Consider the following 20,706-nt stretch of genomic DNA (forward strand, 5'->3'; position numbering starts at 1 on the left):
GCCCTCACAACCAAGGGACAAGAGGAGATGGGCTGTGACAGGCACCTCAGGGGAGAGATGTGGAGCAAAGTTCCTAGGCCAGAAAGGGCAGCTTGGCCACCTTCTGAAGGCCCTTCCATGGTTGGCCAGGAAATAGAGGGAAAGGATGACTAGAGGGGCGATTGTGGCCAGAGGCCCTGGACCCCGCCCAAGTGGGGGGGGGGGGTGTTGCCAGGCCACTCACTGTGGGGACTGGGCCCTGGGCTAGGCTGCAGTAGGCTGCGAGAACCCAAAGCCATCGTGTTGGGAGCAGGACCAACACGGAGCCCAGAATCTCCAAGCCCCTCCTGATGTGGTCGGGCAAGACCCGCTCAGGCTTCTGGCCATCTGACAGGAAGTGGTCCTTTGGACTCTAACCCAATAAACCTGCCCTCGCTTTATGAACCCGGCTGGGTGTGAGTTGCCACCCCGTAGCTGGATCAACTCCAGAGTGCCAAGGCGAGAACAGTGCCCTGCACCACAGGAGAGTCACCTGGCTGTACCCACCCGGAAAGGCACTTGGCACAACAATGCACTGGGGCCTCTTCTGCTCAAAACGCCCACATTACCTTTTCGGGCAACTGGGCCTCAACTTCCTTCTTGAGCCGTCGGAGCAGGAAGGGCCGCAGCACTTTGTGGAGACGACGGATAATCAGAATGGTTTCCTCCTCATTCAGGTCCACCTGCCATTCCCCACCAGACACACAAACAAACATGTGACCTTCAGTGGAGGGGAGATGGGGGCTGGCCGGGAGGCGGAAGCAGCCCTGCCTGGCCTGGGGAGTGTGCATAAGATTGCTGGGCGCAGGTGTGTGCTCTGCACCTCAGTTCTCAGACTGCTTTGTGGGGCGTGGGAGAGCACCCTCTTCCTTTGGAAAGCTACAAGGCCCAGGGACCCTCATGTGGAACCACTGGGATGCGGCACTGAAGGTCACAGAGCATCACATCCGTATGCCTTCCCAAAAAGACACACACATATGCTGGCCTGTGTCCCCGCAAGTAAGGGAAACTGCGGGTCTATGAACCAGCCAACATGTCCACTAATGCCAGACAGTGCTGTTGGGACTGTGTTCACAAGCGTCTCATGGAGGGCTCTGCCCCCACAGAGCCCCACACTGTCTCTCATTTCAGCCTGGGGATATTGAGTGAAAGAAATATCGCTTCCCAGGGTGCCTGCTACTCTGCATAAAAAGTAAGTTCAAAAAAAAAAAAAGAGAGAGAGAAAGACCATGCCTTAATTTTCCTCTCCGGCTTCTGATAATCTCTTAGTAGAGCTCTGGCTCAGCTCTAAAACAAACGAAACCGTAGCACCTGCTCCCAGCTCTTGGCATTCGGGTCCTGAAGTCTAAAAATGGGCTGAGACTCTGGGAAAAGCTGGCTTAGAGGGTGGGGACCTGGTCGGTGATGCGGCAGAGGCCCCTCCGCACACACGGCGTGGTCCTGGCCCTGAGGAGACCCTGGGAACTGGGCACTAGTGGGCAGGAAGCTGGTTCCCAGCAGCCTGTACAGCCCAGCCGCCATGTGCAGCAGGCACGGCTTGGTTACCCACCACGCCTGCCACAAGGCGCTACCTAGCTGCTTATCCTCCTTCTACAGAAAACGCCCCTGAACCCTGACGGTATGTGAGGCTCAGCCCCTGGAGCCGGCGTGGGGCGTTTCATCAAGATGATGAGGCCTAGCCCCTGACAACTGTTGGGCCAGTTTGCTTTTTCGACTGATGGTGGTGTCCACAGCTATACAGACATCAAGACACACAAGCCACAGCGCTCTTTAAAAAGAAAACAGTACTGTTCTGACCAGTACCATAATAGATGAATCCTGACAGAATGGGAATAAAATGTGGACGATAACTCAAATTCTTCAAGAGTCCAGACTTACTGGACTGGTTGAGATTGGAGGATTCCCCAAGACTACTGCCCTGAGACACTCTTTAAATCTTGAACCAAAACTTCCATGAGGTCATCTTTTAGCTGAACAACAGACTGGCACGTAAAATAAACAATGTCATCCATAAGTGCTGTGCTCCTTTAAAAAATCATCTAGATGAGACCAAACGGACAACATTTACTCAAAAGAAAAGATGAGAAGACAAGGGGGCAGGGAAACTTGATTACTGGAAACAGAATAACCAGAACGGAAATAATGAGAAAGTTGACACACCATGAAAAATGTAACCAATGTCACTGAACAAGCTGTGTAAACACTATGACACGGAAATCTAAGTTGCAGTGTAAACTCTCACTGAAAACACAATAAACTATTTTAATTAAAAAAACAAAACCCTAAAGAAAACAAAATCTGGCCATCCTGCTTACTTCCATGAAACTTCCCAAGCTTCCTGCTGCCTTTAGCGTAAGCCCTGGACTCTCCTGGGGTATCAACAGGCCACTCGACCCACAGCTGCTCCCTGCACTCTCCCTCCTCACTGTCCCCGGACTGCCGGGTCAGGGAAGCACCGAGTCCCCAGGTGTCCACCCCCATGACTCCTGCCCTCTGCCTCTGGAGGCCTTCCGGCTTTTCCAGCCTCTGGCTCCAGGGGTCCCTTTCTCCAGGGAACGCGGATGAATCTACTTTCACCACCGTATCTCTGGCATCTAGTGTATCCTGGCCCGGCTGTGGTGGGCACTCAACACCCGCTGACCAAGGGAAGCCAGCTGAGCCCAGAGCTGTCAACATAGACGTAGCTGCCTCTGTGGAAGGTCCACAGGGATTCCCAGGGCAGACGACCATGGCAGCCACTTCCGGTCCCCCACCGCCATGTGGCCGGCCATTGCACACGCACCTTCTCTCCAGTCATGGCAAAGGGTGCGTTGAACCACTGCTCAAAGGTGCTGCAGCTCTTGAAGATGGTGGGCAGCAGGAAGTTGAGCAGCGCCCAGAGCTCGGGGAGCTTGTTCTGCAGTGGTGTGCCTGTCAGCAGCAGGCGGCGGGGGGCCACGTAGTGCGTGTTGAGGACCTGGGTCAGCTTGCAGTGGTGGTTCTTCATGCGGTGGCCTTCGTCGACGATCATGTACTTCCAACGGATCTGCGGGCCCACGAGCAGGCATGTCAGGGGAGGAGGGGCAGCGGGGCTCCCCACCAGCTCCGAGGGAGACTCCCTTAGAGATGCTGCTTCTACACTTGAGATAGAGACGCATCGCCACAATTAACCAGAAAGGCTCCAAGGGAAGACCACGCCGAGGTGGAGAATGTGGGCATGTCCACCAACCCGCGGCTGGCTCAGCGCATAAAGAGTGGAGTAAATACAGACACAATGGCATGAAAACATGGTGTGACATCCTGTTAAGTGAAAAAAGCAAGTTGCAAAAAAGTACTTTGGTTTGGCACAGTGGTTAAGAGCTATGGCTGCAAACCAAAAGGTCAGCATTCGAATCTACCAGTTGCTCCTTGGAAACCCTATGGGGCAGTTATACTCTGTCCTCTAGGGGTGCTATGAGTCGGAACTGACTTGATGGCAACAGGTTTGGTTTTTTGTTTTTGTTGTTTTTTTTTTGTTTTTCCCAGTATATTCCAGCACCAAACCCGTTGCCGTCAAGTTGATTACGACTCATGGCGACCTCGTGTGTCAGAGGTTTTAATCGCTGTGATTTTGGGGAAGCAGATTGCCAGGCCTTTCTTCCAAGGCACGTCTGGGTGGATCTGAACTGCCAACCAAAAGTCAGTTAAGCCTTAACCATCCGCGCCACCCAGTGACTCCATGCTCGTATACAGCACAGGAAACCCCAAACAATCTTACCGACTAGACGCCCTCTGGCTGGGAGTTTCAGGGGCTTGGTTCAGCAATGGGCACTTGTAAAGGCAGAGGAGCGTCACACACAGGGGTCAGGGTGAGACTCACAGGGCAGGCCATGCCCTTTCACTCCCCAGCCTCCCTAGAGCCTGTCAATGGCCAAGTGTCCATGAGCGTGAGCTCTGTACACAGGAACCCCAGGCTTAAATCTGGTTTAAGTTTCCATGTGGCCACAACGAGCCTCCCAATGGCTCTGTGCTTCAGCTTCCACCTCCGTGCTATCGGGACAACACATCCTCCTGGGACACTGAGGCTGGAGGCCATCCACGCATGATGCCTGGGACCCAGAGAGCAGGGCTGACCCGGGTGGGGGGGGGGTGCGGCAGCCATCTGCCACAGTGAAGGCCCCATCACTCAGAGCTACAATAACCCAAAGCAGCTGCCAGATGAGCACGTGCCAAGAAAAGCCTCCGTGCGTGGGCTGGGGATGGGCCTCCTTGTGCGCTGAGACACAAGGGGTGACCCACAGAAGAGGCACCCGCAATACACGTCTGACAGTGACAGTCTGCCTCAGTTTCCTCACTATTACATGTTGCCCTCGAGTTGATTCCGACTCGCAGTGATCCTGTAGGACAGAGTAGAATTGCCCCACAGGGTTTTCAAGGCTGTAATCTACGGGAGCAGACTGCCATTATCTTTCTCCCACAGAGCAGCTGGTGGGTTCGAACCTCTGGCCTTTCAGTCAGCAGGCAAGCATTTAATCATTGTGCCACCAGGGCTCCTTTCCTCTTCTATACCAAAAACAAACAAACAAACAAACCCATTGCCGTCGAGTCAATTCCAACTCATAGCGACCCTATAGGACAGAAGAGAACCACCCCATAGAGTTTCCAAGGAGCATCTGGTAGATTCGAACTGCCACCTTTTGGTTAGCAGCCAAGCTCTTAACCACCGCACCACAAGGGCTCCTTCCCTCCTCATCTATAGGATGGGAATAACCCAGTCCCTCCTCCGAGGCTCAGGGATGCACAGAAAGCATCCAATAGAGCACGCCCGATATCATGAACGTGTGCTGAGAGGTGCTGTAACTTGTAAACATCTCTGACCCTGGGTCAAAAACGACCGTTCAACATCCATTCCACTGGATGGCTAGAGGCTCCATGAGTATCATCTTCCACCTCAATCCCTCCCAAGTCAGGCTATAAGCTTTTTGTTTGCAAGGACCGCATCTGTTTATCTCTGGATTCTGGGTAATGGTATATTCTCAGTGGCTCACTGGTGGCCAAACTAAACAGTCTAGAGCCGCCTTCACAATGATGTCACCTAAAAGGTTTCCAGGACCGTATGGCCCCAGGGGAATACCCCAACTCAGCAGCCCAAGGCCAGCGGACCATGAAGAACCCACCTAGAGTGCTCAGACCCTGAGTACTTCAGCTCCCCCAAATGATGAATCGCAAACCTCATGGGCTTGCTTTCTGTGGTCTGTGGTGGTAGAAGCCTGGTCCCACCCAGCCCTGCCAACCCAGGGCCAGCCTGGAGGCAGAGCCAAGGTCAGCCTGGACACACAGGCGCCCTTGACAGGGGTGGGAGGCCTCTCACACACAAACCGCAGCTGTGCTTTTACGCACGTGCAGATGCACCGAGATACACTTGAAAGGGGCCGTGGAGAAGACAGGCAGTGTGACAGACGCATCACAGTCATGGGCCAGTAAGGTCCCCGGGTGGCGCAAATGGTTTATACCTGGCTAGTAACCAAAAGGCTGGCGGTTCAAACCCAGCCAGTGGCACCACAGAAGAAACAGGCCTGGCAATCTGCTTCCGTAAAGATTACAGCCAAGAAAGCCCTATAAAGCACAGTTCTACTTTGTCACACATGGAGTCTCCTAAGTCACAAATCAACAACAATCGTGGGCCAGGTGGCAACACGGCCCTGACAGCACAGGACACGCTACCTTGGCGAGGATGTGCTTATCTTTGATGATGTACTCGTACGTCGTCAGCAAGACGTTGAACTTTCCGCTTCGGAGCTGAGGGACAAAAGCACGTCTTGCTGCTGGTGAGCCCTGCGAAGGGGAGAAGACACACCCAGCCTCAGCCTCCTCGCACTGGGACGGCCAGGAGAAGCTAGGGACGGTGCAGACGAGGCACCCCAGCAGCCAGCTGGAGATGGGGGGAGAAGGCTCGTCCTCCTTAAGCTGGTGTGGAGAGCACTGACCCCGACATGGAGAGTGACCGCGGCAGGGAGGGGAAGCTGTAGGCACTTTAGACGCAGGAATGGGAAAAGAGGAGCGTGGGCCTTGGGAAGCTGTGCTACCTGCACCAGCACAGGGCCCACTCTTGTGTCCGACCAGCTGGTCACCCAGTCAGCTCTCCTCCTCTTCCCAGGTCTCATCTCAGGCCCCACGCTAGAAGCCATGGCCTCTCCCTGATGTCCCCACTGTGCCCCCATCTACACCAGCCTGAGTGCAGGCCCCACACCTACTAGCTGAGAGCAGCTCCAGCCTCCTCCCGGCTCCTCTGCCGCCTCTCCCCAAGTCCAAATGCCTGACCCAGGACCGGGCCCCAGGATCTGGTCCCGCACCTGCTCCAGGCTCACATTCCAGACAGACTGGGTTTTGTTCAGTCTCTGAAACTCCTGCAGCCCGACTGCTTTTGGCTCCTCAACCCCGTCAAGTTCTCCATCCTCTCCAGGCCCTGTGCATGCTGTTCCCTCTGCCTGGACACTCTCTGCCCCGTCACCGGGCTGGAGGGCGTCACAGCGCAGGGGAGAGCCTGCACCTGGGGGCACAGCAGCCTGGTTCGAAACCCAGGCTCTGCCACAGAGTAGCTGCGTGAGCTTAGACGTCACTCAGCCTCTGTGCCTCAGCCCCCTCGCCAGCACCACAGAAACAAAGTCCTCACTTCACAGCGTGGCAGTGATCTCGCTGTGGCACTTGGAGCAGGCCTGGCACAGGGCCCACGTCTCCCCGGTTTCCCCGGGCCCTGAAGCTGGCCTGTCACACAGCAGCCCATGGTGCACATTCATTAAACCATTGAACACAAACAAGTCCGAAGCAAAGCTCACATGTGAATAATAAAGGCTTCCAGGGAAAGCATTAATGTCAGCATACTGGGAAAGCATTAATGGCAGCATGTTCCAGGAAACCAAGTCCACAACTTAATTTTAAAAATAAACATTCACTCCCAAATAAATCAAATAAGTGATCCCAAACTTGCATTAGTAATATGGCTCCGTGTGTATAAAAGACACCCACATAGGCTCCTATTATCAAGGCACGTTTATTTCCCTGTCTTTACCTATCGCTCTTCTCCACTCTCCCACCTGTAATGAATGAATGAAAGCAGGCCGTCAGGCTGTAACCTACCTTGTAGGACACCTTCACCACAGAGGGGGCCCACTTGTCGAATTCGTACGCCCAGTTTGACAGTGTTCTGGTGGAAACAAGGACGAGACAGTCAAGTTCCATTCACTCCCCAACAGAGCGTCATTAAAACTAGCACCAGCGAGGGCGCTGCTCTCAGAGCTGGCAGAGGAAGTGGCCATCTCCATGGTGGCACAGTGCAGGAAGGGAGGCTAGCGAGGACATCGGAAGCCCTGCCTCAGAGGGCCCTCGGGATTTGGGCGAGCAGAGGAGGCACCAGGTGGGAGTCAGGACACACAAAGATGTGGCAGAGGGTCCATAAACAGTTCTAGGATGAGAAGGAACCTAGACTGACCAGGAGCTGACCAGATGGAAAGTGTCGGACCCCGTGGAGGGACTTTTGAGACCAGTCCCCATCACCATCTTGGAGTCACGGGCCCCTTGGAGAATATGCGATAAGCTGTGGACCTGCTGCCCAGAAAACACAGACACCCAGGGCCTCATTTCAGTAAACAACCGTGCTGTGGAGACCTAGACAGAGGAGACACCAAAGGTTCTTTTTGTTTCCTCGAAATGAAACTGGCAGCCACTGAAGGTTCCTGACCAGTAAGACAACAGTGTGCAGGGGAGACCAGCTGAATTAAGGTGAAGAACTGGAGGAGTAGAACAAGGCCTTGGGGCTGCACCTCCATGGGGTGAGCACGGTGGACGAGGGTGGAGAGAGAGACAGGAGCCAACAGGCAAGGGACTGGAGGAGTGGGGTCAGGCGTGAGTGAGGCCTCCAGGCTGCACGTCCATGGGGTAAGTACGGTGGACGAGGGTAGAGAGGGAAGGGAACTGACAGGCGGGGTATTGGAGGAGTAGGGTCAGGCATGAGTGAGGTCTCCAGGCCTCACCTCCGTGGGGTGAATACAGTAGACGAGGGTGGAGGGAGATGGGAACCAACAGGATATGGCTGCAGGCGGAACGCAGGTGACAAGGAAGGGATGCGTCACATGGACTATGGGACTGGAGCCTCAGCAGAGAGTGAGAGCGACAATAAAGCCAAGTGCACAAAGGGGGCAAGTTTGGGGAGAAATACTTTCAGAATGGGACACATCAAGTTTCAGTGGGGGCAGGAATCCACCCAAAAAGTCTGGACTGGGAGGGAAGACAGGACTTGAAGCCTGAGAGGCAGAGAATGCTCATGGCTCACCCAACTCCTCCCTCCAAGAAGTGCCATGGAGGGTGGTGCTGTGCCCACCTTAAAACCCAAGGCCAACCAGGCAGATGCAATCCGAGCCAAGGAGACATAAGCTCAACTTGCTGTGGTGAAAGCTGGGAAAAGCTCTTTACAGGGGCCTGTGGGGGAGGGGTGCAGACTCAGCTGCTGTATGTGCTTGTGGCCCTTTGTCCTGACCATCATTCTGGGACCCTAGATGAGATGACAGAGGCAGCAGAGCCATCCCGCAACCACAAGGCATGAAGCACAAGGGCAGGAGTCACTGAGGATGACTGAGTAGAAAACGGCCTGGGTTCCTGATGGCACCTTGTAGCCACCGAACCTGCCGAGGGCCTGGCTCTGGGCAGCTCCTTACGTAATAGCTGCAGCCCTCCTTGGTTCAGTCACTGAGGTCAGGTCTCTGTCACACGTAACCAAAGGCTCCCTGAGAGGTAACCACTCAGAAACGGCCAGTAGGGGCATAACTGGATATCCATCTGCAAAAAAATGAAACAAGTTCCATACCTCACACGATGCACAAAAACTAACTCAAAATGGATCAAAGATCTAAATATCAAATTGAAAACGATAAAGACCATGGAAGAAAAAGGAGGGACAATGCTAGGAGCCCTAATACACGGCATTAGCAGAATACAAACCATAAGTAATAATGCACAAGCACCAGAGAAGAAACTAGATAACTGGGAGCTCCTAAAAATCAAACACGCTCATCAAAAGACTTCACCAAAAGAGTCAAAAGACAACTTACAGACTGGGAAAACAGTTTTGGTTACAACAAATCCAATCAGTGTCTAATCTCTAGAATCTACAAGATACTGCGAAACCTCAACAACAAAAAGACAAATAATCCAATTAAAAATTAGACAAAGGATATGAACAGGCACTTCACCAAAGAAGACATTCAGGAGACAGAAACGTGAGGAAATGCTCACGATCATTAGCCATTAGAGAAATGCAAATCAAAACTACAACGAAATACCATCTCACCCCAACAAGGCTAGCACTAATCCAAAACACACAAAATAATAAATGCCAGAGAGGTTGTGGAGAGACTGGAACACTCATACACTGTTGGTGGGAATGTAAAATGGTACAACCACCTTGCAAATCGATTCGGCGCTTCCTTAAAAAGCTAGAAATAGAAGTATCATATGATCCAGCAATCCTGCTCCTTGGAATATATCCTAGAGAAATAAGAGCCAACATATGAATAAGATATATGCACATCCATGTTCACTGCAGCACTGTTCACGATAGCAAAAAGATGGCAACAACCCAGGTGCCCATCGATGGACTAATGGATAAACAAATTATGGTATATTCACACAATGGAATACTATGCAATGATAAACAATGAATCTGTGAAACATCTCATAACATGGATGAATCTGGAAGGAATTATGCTGAGTGAAATTAGTCACAAAAGGACAAATATTGTATGAGACAACTATTATAAGAACTCAAGAAATGGCTTAAACCCAGAAAAAAACATTCTTTGATGGTTACGAGGGTGAGGAGGGAGGGAGAGGGGTATTCACTAACTAGATAGTAGCTAAGAATTATCTTAGGTGAAGGGAAGGACAACACACAATACAGGGGAAGTCAACACAATTGGACTAAACCAAAAGCTAAGAAGTTCCCTGAATACAACCAAACACTTCAAAGAACAGAGTAGCAGGGGCAAGGGTCTGGGGACCATGGTTTCAGGGGACATCTAGGTCAACTGGCGTAACAAAGTTTATCATGAAAATGTTCTGCATCCCACTTTGGTGAGTGGCATCTGGGGTCTTCTAGCAAGCAGCCATCTAAGATACAGCAATTGGTCCCAAGCCACCTGGAGCAAAGAAAATAAAGAACACGAAAGACACAAGAAAAATATTAGCCCAAGAGACAGAAAGGGCCACATAAACCAGAAACTCCATCATCCTGAGACCAGAAGACCTAAACGGTGCCTGGCTACCACCAAGGACCACCCTGACAGAGCAGGAGAGAAGTGGGGTGCAGAACTCAATTCTAGTAAAAAGACCAGACTTAATGGTCTGAGACTGGAGGGACTCCAGAAGCCATGGCCCCCGGACTCTCTGTTAGACCAGAACTGAAATCATTCCCGAAGACAACTCTTCAGACAAAGATTAGACTGGACTATGGGACATAAAATGATACTCCTGAAGACAGTGCTTCTTAGCTCAAGTACGTACATGAGTCTAAACGGGCAGCTCTTGTCTGGAGGTGCGATGAGAAGGCAGAAAGGGACAGAAGGTGGTTGAATGGTCAGGGGAAATCCAGGGTAGAAAGGAGGAGTGTGCTGTCACATTACAGGGAGAGCAACTAGGGTCACATAGCAATGTGTGTATAAATTTTTATATGAGGCACTAACTTGAACTGTAAACTTTCACTTAAAGCACAAAAAAAAAAAAAAAAAAAAAAAAAAAAAGAAATGGCCAGTAGGGAGTGATGGGGGAAAGTCAGGGCACAAAGAGGTGTGGGAGGAGCCATCAAGGCGGAGAGGAAAAGAGCCAGGAGAGGGAGTCATGAGGGAGGCTGAGGAGACAGAGGTCCAGAGGAAGCTGGACACACGAGCTCATGGCCGAAAGCAGCAAGTCCCGGGGGGACGGGAGGGGACACGGACACTTGTGCTCTGCAGATGCCCGCTAGGGCACAGGCAGCTCTTCTGGCCTGGAGCAGATGCCATTAGACAGACTGGAGACTTAGAGGTGGGGGTGGGGAGTGGGCGGATTGGGTGTCAAAAGGCTGAAGATGACTGTACAGCAGAACCTCACTGAAGTGGGGCAGGGGGACAGGAGTGGACCTAATTAACTTTGGAAATGGTGTTTTGACTGGAAACTGTAAGGCTACAGACGGAAGGAACAATACATAAGCCCTGAACTCTAGTTGTTAAAGTTGCTTCTCATCAGGTGCAGGTCAGCAATTCTGAAACTGCTGTCCATGTTTTCTGGGACTGAACAAGTAAGTAAATGGATGGAGGGTCACAGGAGCCAGCTTTCCCATTGTTGGAGAGGGAGGCTACAGATAAGCAAGGCGGGAAGTCCTAGAATGAACCACCTGGTACTGGATTAGAGTAGGAGACATCAGTATTAACTCGTGGTTAGCTTAAGACAGAAGGAGCCCTGGTTAAGTGCTCAACTGTTAACTGAAAGGTTGGCAGTTTGAACCCATCAAGTTGCTCCAAAGGAGAAAGACCTAGCGATCTGCTGCCATTAGGATTACAGCCTAGAAAACCCTGTGGGGCAATTCTACTCTGTCATATGGGGGCAACTAACAACAACAACAACTTAATACAGATACAGAGGACCAGACATAAGATTAACTTTAGATATGTATGTATGCATGGGTTAGGATACATACATACGTATGTACATACACACATCTGTTCTCATCTCTGCCTGCCGAGGAGGCCCAGAAGCAATGATACCTGAATAGCAACAACCATATCTAGTGCTCAGATCTTGGTTTCCAATACCATTCTCCAATAAGAGAAACCAAGGCTCCTTGGCGACATGGTTGATTCTAGGGCTGGGGCAGGAAACATGCAAGATGAGCCTGGAGCACCTTTAAGCGCAGAAAGTAAAAACATGTTCAAAAACCTGCCATGATGGGGGCATATCAAAGGCACGAAGCTAACTAAATGAGCTTCCAGTGGCCAGTACTGGAAGGATCTGAACAATACAAATAAAGCAATACTGGAGTGCAACCCAAAGTATAAAATAAATATCCACTGGTTCATACTGTTATAAAGAAATGACTGACTAAATTACTAAATGGAGGAGAAGAGACAAACCTTCCATACAGAAGAATTCCAACTAATTTATGTAGCTGCTCCTCCTTCAAGGAGGTAGAGCTTACCTCCTCACTCCTGCGTGTGGGATGAGCTTAGTGACTTTTTTCTCAAAAGTATAGGATGAAAAGGGGGCAAAAAGAGTAACTTCATACTACTTCAGGCAGGTGATCAAGGTCAACATCAAGAGCAACAGATCATGTTGAGAGCATGTACCCCTTGATGCGATGGGATGAGACTGCACCTCACCTCTGTGGTCTTCCTCCCCTGACAGCAGCCTAACCGTGAGAAAAACATCAGACAAACTCAGGTTGAGGGACATCCTACAAAATACCTGACCAGCACTCCTCAACAGTGTCCAGGTCATCAAAAATATGGAAAGTCTACGGAACTGACACAGACCAGAGAAGGCTATGGAGACATGATAACTAAATGCAATGAAACCCCCTCAAAAAACCAAACCCGTTGCCATCAAGTTGATTCCGACTCACAGCAACCCCTATAGGACAGAGTAGAACTGTCCCACAGGGTTTCCAAGGAGCGGCTGGTGGATTCAAACTGCTGACCTTTTGGTTAGCAGCCGAGCTCATAACCACTGTGCCACCAGGGCTCCAAATGCAATGAGGGATCCTGGATGAGATCCTGGAGCAGAAAAAGGACATTTGGGAAAAACTGGGGAAATCTGAATAAAGTCTGGCTTACATTAACAGTAATAGACCAAAGTTAATTTCTTAGTTACATTAGGTGACAAACGTACCATGGTAAGGTAAGATGTTCACCTTCCAAGAAGTTAGCTGAAGTGCGTATGTGAACTCTCTGTACTATCTCTGCAACTTTTCTGTAAACCCAAGACTGTTCTAAAATAAAAGACCACCACAGAAAAATGACACGGACATGTCGAAAGGATACAGAAAATCACCTGAAGAGCCTCCCCCGGCCAAACATGGAACAACTCAAGCAACAACTTCAAAAATGACAGGATCCACAACTCCATACTGAAATGAATGAAAGAACGAATGAGTAAAGAGAGAAGGGATAGCTCTTTCTTACAGCAGAATTCCAATTAATAAATGCAGAAGGAAAGATTATTTGGCAGCCACCACAGTAATTATCATTTCAGGCAAGACTCCATACATTGGAAATGGGATATTTACATAGTTTCTAAGTGCCTTCCCACAAGATACTTTTTAGTAACAAAGGAAAACGCTTAGGTTTACAGTGGGGATACCTGGCAAACATGTCACCAAAGTCAACCTCCCTAGTGACGGGCCTGTGGGCAACCCGTAACCCCTGATGTGAGGCACCAGGGACACAGCATTGCTCCTGGGGGTCTTGCCAAAAACTCATACCCAGGATTTCGAGGACACATCAGACAAACCCGAACTGAGGGACAGTCACCCCAATACCTGACCAGGATTCAAAAGTATCAGATCGTGAAGGACACAGACTGGAGGCGATGAAGGACACATGATCATCAAATGCAAAAGGCCGAAGGAAAACGGACGTTCGAATAACGTCTCCAGGTCAGTTAACAGTATGACCTCAATGTTAATTTCCTGGTTTTGAACATTGTCCTGGGATTATCAAAGACTTAGAAAGTTGGGTGAATTGTATATAGGAATTCTTTCTACTATATGTGCAATTTTTATAAGTCTGAAATCATTTCAAAATGAAAAGAAAAATAAAGACAAACGGCTGCAGAACAACACCGTGGAGAGAGCTGTTTCAGTGGAGATGGACGTCGTGGCTCAGGGGTCGGAGGAGGTGAAGGGAGTGCAAGACACTCGTGGTGAAAGGAAAGAAAAGGGAGGACTGGAGGGGGCTGTGGTCGCCAACATCTAACTGTGGGTGAAGAGGAGCAGGGAAGATATTGGGGAGGGGGACGTGCATAGGAGTGAGAGGGAACCTCCAGCTCCTGACAGAAGAAAGTATTTCAGCCAGTGGAGGGCAGGGAGAAAGAGCATAGGCAGGCGCAACAGCAGCTCATGTCTGACCACGAGGGAGGAGGTGAGGACGTCTGCAGGGCCTGGACTGTCTGCCACACCAGGAAATGGTTCTCTCAGTGAAGACCTATTCCTGAAGTCACCTATTTTACATCACCATGAGGAAGGGAAGGTAGAAGCAAGAAACAAACCTCTCCATGTTAAATTCTAGGAGAGTTCTGGAATCCCCCCAGCCCTTCATCCAATCCCACCTGGAAGGTTAGAGCATCAGCCCCTAGCTTATTGGCACACAGGCTCCAGGGGCCTGGCTGTTCTAAAGGTAGGAGGGCATTTTCCCATGGAGTCAGGGCACAGGCACTCAGCTTCCCAGGCCCTCCCACCCCCTCCCCAACCACTGATTTGAGGCTGAAGTGGTCCCAGCTGAGTGTCCAGCAAGGTTAGGGGGCTGCTGTGCTCTGGGGCCAGGCGAAGTCTCCATGCGGAGGCCTAGCCAATCAGCCTCCATCCCCTAGGCCAGCGACTGGTTTGAGGCTGGATATGTGACCTCTGGTGGGCCAATGAGTCAGCTCTGAAACTTCTGGGAAAAACCCTGGGGCAGGAGAATTTTTCTGTGTGTCACTGCTGAGCTGGGAAGAGGGATGCCCAAAGCAGTGGTGGAATCTCAGCCACCTAAGGGCTGCCTGCTAGGAGACAGAGGCCAGCGGAGCCGAGAGATGGTCAGTGAAAGGCTCTGGAGGACCGTTTGGTTGCCCAGGTCCAGCCAGGCCTGAACCATATCTGAGCTGCGAGGGCCAGGTGGGGATGGGACAGAAAGGGCTCCAATGCCCCCAGCAGCACAGCCACACAATCAGAAGTGGAACCAGGATATGCGTGAAGGAGTCACAAGGGGCCCTATCCCACTCTTTCAGTGAAGGGTCTCTGGCTTCCACGTGTGTAATTTGCTGGTTGTGGGCCTTGGAGAGGACACCACGGACTTCCCACAAAGAGTTGTCACAGTAGGGTTGATGGATGGGGACCCCACCACCCATCCCTCTCCTAGTCTGCCCCTTGAAGTGAAGGCGGTGGCTGGCCTACCACTGTGGGGTAGCAGCAGGGCCCCAGTGCGGCCGGCACACTTACGAGAGAGGCACTATGATGAGAAAGGGCCCGTTGATCCGCTTGTGTTCCATGAGGTACGTGATGAGCGCAATGGTCTGGATGGTCTTCCCCAGACCCATCTCGTCGGCCAGGATGCCGTTCAGGTTGTTGTTGTACAGAGACACCAGCCACTCCAGGCCTTTGATCTACAAGCAAAGAGGTGGCCGAGCCAGGACTGAAGGCCAGGTCTGATGCAGAGCGTGTCCCACGTTCAGAGACTCACACCACCAGTCGCAGCTTCTGCCCGAGCAACTTGCTGCCCGCCACCACCCTGACTTATTAGCACCATTCTCTAAATCAACCCACTCTTTTTATATGTAGCCTCATCCTAGTAATAATTTCTGTGAAATCACAGGTATGCTGTGCTCACAACGTACATACATAAAGTTTCCTTCCCTGGTACCCATTAAACAATTCAGTTTTAAACGGCTACATCACACATCTGTGCACTGCCTGGCACTGCCCCATGTAACACACCTGGAGAAACTTGCCGTGCCATGTGACACTGCAATTCAGGAGACCTGGAGGCGTTGAAAACTCCCTGGGTGGTGCTAGAAGTTCGCGCTCAGCTGCTAACCTAAAGACTGGTAGTTCCAACCCACCCAGCAGCACCGTGGAAGAAAAGGCCTGGTGACCTGCTTCTGTAAAGATTACACTCAAGGGAACCCTATGAAGCAGCTCTACTCCGCACACATGGTGTCACTATGAGCTGGAATTGACTCAATGGCAATGGGTTTGGTTTTTTGTTTGTTTGAGGGGTTAACGGCTGCCTAAAAGTCATTTCAAAGATTAATCAAGAGCTTTCCAAAGCTTGTAAGCTTTCTGAAATGCAGGCATTAGAGAGAAGGTGGTTTTCAAATTAAGTACAACTTTCTGAAGGAAAATCTGAAAATTTTCCTAATAGATTAACGAAGTAAGCTCTGGCCAAGTTCTAATTTTTTCAATTACACTGGCCTCTGGAAATTTCCACTAGTTACTACTACATTATCCTCTTTGGAACCTGCTATCGGCATGTGGGGCTTAAGAGTTCAGCTAAGGAAAGTTGGGGGAGAGAAAGCAGTAGTCAGGGGTCACATGCAAATGGAAAATCAGGGAGATCTGTTCTTTGGTTGGAGAGTACAGTTCCCTCTGCAGAGCTTCCAGATAAACTCAGGACTGTGGGGCTCCAGAAAAAGAAATGTCTACTCAGAACAGCTCAACTTCTTGACTGTTCCAGGCCAGGCCCTGACCAAGTGCTTCAGACCCAGCATCATTTCTCCCTCACAGAGGATCTGTGAGAGGGGCTGCTACCACATTTACAGAAGAAAGGGCTCAGTCCAGGGCTTCTGGTTCCTGACGTCCATCCAAGCGCCCAGGCCATCTGACTCACACTATTTAGAGCTCCAGGTAACAGGTACCAAGCACAGGTGCCCAGACCTGGGTTCTTGTCTTGGCTCAGACACTCACAAGCTGTGTAATCTGAGGAACCACTGTACCTCTGTTCTTCAGTTGTCCCCTACCCTTGCCCTGTAAAATGCAAAGGATAATAGCGCCTACTTTGCAGGGTTGTGGGAGGATTCAAAAGATAAGCGCATATAAAGCACTCCTATTCTGGCACACGGGAAGCACCTATTAGATACTGATTTACTGCAGTTTCGTTTCATCCTGTGGCTGATCTAACGGACTATGTCTCTGCTTTGCAGATGGGGAAACTGAGGCTCAGAGGGGAAAGGTGAGTTGCCCAAAGACAAAGAACAGAATGTGAACTTGGGTCTGCCTGACTTCAGCACTCACTTGGTATGCAAACATGGCCACCCACAACCTGGGAATCCTTCTATCGTGGCTGCCATATGGACATGGCCTCCCCGCCGCCTCCTCCCTCACCTGGTACTGCTTCAGGACGCCGTTGACCATCAGAGCCGACTGCTTGTCCACTCTCTCAGTAACAGCATGGGCCACGGCGTAGTAGGACTGCAGGCCACGAGCCAGGGCCTGGGACACACCGTATTCATCATCAACATCTTGCTTGGCATTCCTGGGGGACAGAAAATGTGGTGTGAGGACACGCGATCCTACTTGTGACAGTGTGCTCTCAACACAGGCCCCCGTGCAGCAGGCTTTCTGCCCATTTACCTGTGGCCTGAGCTGTAAGATACAGAGTGCAGCCGAACAGTCTGAGAATTAGGAAGGCAGCAAACAGTAACCCAGTGGGGCCCGAGAGTGGACGCCTGGGCGCCCTGGGTCCCTACTCTGCCTCAGCAGGACAGCAATGACGTCTCTTGTCACCTCACATCATGAAACATTACTTCCGGCCAGAGGCTCCTACAGGACACACCCTTTGTACTGAGAGATCATGAGCCTAACGGGAAAACGCACACTCAAAAGCCTCGCGCAAAAACAATCATTTCAGCTTTGGCTGCTTTGGGATTCAATCTGAAATTCTTTTCCTTTAAAAAAGTGACACCTATTAACATGACATTTACTCATATGACAAGTATGCATGATCTAATCTCTGTCGTGTTGCTTTATGCCATGCTTTCTGTTTTCACATCTTTTAACAAATCTTTCACGGTGCGCTCTGTGTTTTCTTAGCTTTGTGGGAGTTTTTTTTGTATGCTTCTGAGGATTTCAAAGGATTCTATTTTTGTACTAGTGATTACAGTCATGTCTGTAACATATAATACCCTCAATCCTCTATTTCTTTTAACAGTATCCACGAACGTAAGTACCATAAGCAATAAAGAAATTACTATGTTAATTGTAATTGTGCTAGCAAATGCAAAAGATAAGAGATGGGCTAAACGTTCCCACCAGAGGACTAGCTACATAAATGAGAGTATAACCATGCAATGCAACACTAACATCTGTGAGAGAGAGGCAGGATGTCCTCTGTGCCCCATATACATCTGCACAAAGGCAAAGAAATATACATAAACGTTTTGCTTGTTAATGCACAGAGTATCTCAGGAAGGAGACAAGGGACACAGTCCTCCAGAGAGGGAAAGGAGGGCTGAGGAATGAAGGCGAGACAAAGGCTTTCTGTGGTACACACCCTACACCTCTCAAGGACACGATGAACCACGTGAATGTATTTTCTATATTAAATTCCAATAAAAGTGAATGAAATTTTAAGTGAATAAACTGTGCCTGTTCGTGTTCCCACAATGGCTGCTGACTGGAGAGTGGTTAGCGCCGTCCAGGGAGAGGCCCGCAGCCAGGGGGCTGGGATTCTGACTGCTCCTGCCAGTGCCACCTGACAGGAAGCCGCTGAGGAGGAAGGAGTGGAGGGATTCCTTACTCAATGATGTGCCGTGCATCCACCTCAGAGACGTCGTCGCTGTCTGGATCTGGAATCTTCTTCTTCTCCTCCACAGGCAGGGCAGGAGGCTGTGCCGGCTGCGGCTGCTCTTCCTCCTCCTCCTACCAAGAGACAGGCCTGCATTAGCTCAGCTCCTCCCACAGCCACAGGGCGCAGGGTGCCCACAGGAGAGCAGAGGTGTGGAAGTGATGTCATAACACCCTCGCTCCCTCTCTCTATCCTACAATGTGACACGGCTCTTATCTTCTCTTAATTGCGCCGTAAATTATTTTTAGTTTTCCTAGCACAGACCGCGGACACTTCTTTCTAAGGTTACCTCAGGGAACTCTGTATGGGTGACGCTATTAGAAGTAGATCCCTTCTCCTCCTACTCCTGTTATATAATGCGTATTACACATTCATTCTTTGCCCAACCTACTCAAGCAGTATTCCAGTTTATTCTTTTGGATTTCCTAGAAATTAATAATAGCGGACTTTCAATATTCATTGCTTTGAATTTACTCCAGCTTTACTGACACTGCTAGAGTGTCTAAAATATGTCAAATACTGCTGGTGATAATAGGCAGCCCAGTTTACCATAAAGTTTTTTCAATAAACTTGTAACTTAAGTGAAAGTTGTGATTCAGTAAAGGGATTTTCATCATATACTGAGCAGATGATACTGGGATTCTATGTGACATACTGGTAAAATACACATGAATACATTTCCCAGTGTTAAACCATCCCTGTATTCCTGTATTAATAACCCAAAACCACTAACACTGGAGGAACCTCAAAAGGCATGGCCCCCAGACTCTGTTAACCCAGAACTAAAACCATTGCTGAGGCCAACTCTTCAGACAAAGATTAGACTGGGCTACAGGACGTAAAATAATACTCGTGAAGAGTGTGCTTCTTAGCTCAAGTAGATACATGAGACTAAATGGGCAGCTCCTGTGCGGAGGTGGGATGAGAAGGTAGGGTCAGGAGCTGGTTGAATGGACACAGGAAATCTGGGGTAGAAAGGAGTGTGCTGTCACAGTATAGGGAGAGTGATTAGGGTCACATAACAATGTATGCATAAATTTCTGTATGAGAGACTAACCTGAATTGTAAACTTTCACTTAAAGTACAATAAAAAAAAAAAAATTTCCCATTTAAAAAGAAAAAAAGTTAAACAAGCCCAATCAAAATCCAGTGGGATTTCCCTTAGAACATGGAAAATGATTTTAAACATCACTTGGAATAATGAACAGGTGAAAATAAATATTCTGGGTAAAAAATTGTGCCTGGTGTGGACTCATCCTAACAATAACATGTCTGGAGTTAAAACTAGGGGTCAGGAGGTTGGAAAATTCCCTCCCTAAAAAGCAACTTTAAAGCTCTACAAAACTGATAAAAGCAACCATTTCGGGGCTCTGTAAATCAGCCAGAAGCATGCTACAACCTGAGAGGCATTAATGCTTAAAAAACTGCTGGACTTCAGATAAAAAGAGCAAGAGTCTGCAACTCTTACTTAGAACTGCACCCATCTCCCCCAGCCCCAAGCTCCATGAACTCGAAGGTTCAGGCGGGGTAGGCAGACCATTAGGACTGGCAGCAGACTGATGGGGCTCACTCGTTTTGTAGCAGTGGGAGAGGCCCATGCCCAGGGGCACAGTTGGGGGAGATGAGATTTGTCTTGGTTGGGGAAAGCAGAGGAGACAAGAATGGGCCCAGCAGAAAGCAAAAGCCAGGGGAGCCATGAAAATGGCAGGAACTGGGACTGTGCTCCTCTCCCCACGGGCCCACCAGAGGAAGACAGAAGCCCCACTGACGCAAGGTGTTCACGCACAATCTCTGTCCTATCACTGGACGACCACTAATTTACGAAGAAAAATAGGCCACTCCTAGAAAGCCAGGATTCAACATAAAAACAAGGATTAAAATTAAAAAAAAAATTAACAGACACACGAGAAGCATGGGTTTTCAGGAAAAGATTTCATAGATTTGGCCCAGGGATGTTACTAAACAGATAAACAAAATACCACCACAGCAACAACCCCTGGAGGTGGGGGAGGTGGGGGTGGGGGAGGACAGAATCCAAACAGGCTAAAATAGGCTCCAACAAACCATTACAAGACAAGCAAAGAAATAAGAGAGGGTGTGACACACTCAGGAGAAAAAGCAGTCAGCCAAACCTGTCTCTGCTTCCAAAGGTAGCAACTGACATACACAGGCT

At 49.9% G+C, this 20,706-nt stretch overlaps 1 protein-coding gene across 4 annotated transcripts in view; it reads right to left on the reverse strand.

The window, feature by feature from the left end:
* Positions 1 to 20,706, reverse strand: part of SMARCA4 (SWI/SNF related, matrix associated, actin dependent regulator of chromatin, subfamily a, member 4) — an 88,145-nt gene that overhangs the window by 36,448 nt on the left and 30,991 nt on the right. For all 4 annotated transcript variants that reach the window (XM_012556130.2, XM_004378330.2, XM_004378329.2 and 1 more), the window contains exons 13-19: positions 18,486 to 18,607; positions 17,072 to 17,222; positions 15,191 to 15,354; positions 7,114 to 7,180; positions 5,701 to 5,811; positions 2,801 to 3,043; positions 588 to 701 (exon numbers count right to left, since the gene is read on the reverse strand). In XM_012556130.2, the coding sequence (XP_012411584.1) occupies positions 588 to 701; positions 2,801 to 3,043; positions 5,701 to 5,811; positions 7,114 to 7,180; positions 15,191 to 15,354; positions 17,072 to 17,222; positions 18,486 to 18,607 (972 nt within the window). The remainder of the gene's footprint in view (positions 1 to 587; positions 702 to 2,800; positions 3,044 to 5,700; positions 5,812 to 7,113; positions 7,181 to 15,190; positions 15,355 to 17,071; positions 17,223 to 18,485; positions 18,608 to 20,706) is intronic.

Source organism: Trichechus manatus, unplaced genomic scaffold (assembly GCF_000243295.1).
Source record: "Trichechus manatus latirostris isolate Lorelei unplaced genomic scaffold, TriManLat1.0 scaffold00057, whole genome shotgun sequence".
Classification (NCBI taxonomy): Eukaryota; Metazoa; Chordata; class Mammalia; order Sirenia; family Trichechidae; genus Trichechus; species Trichechus manatus.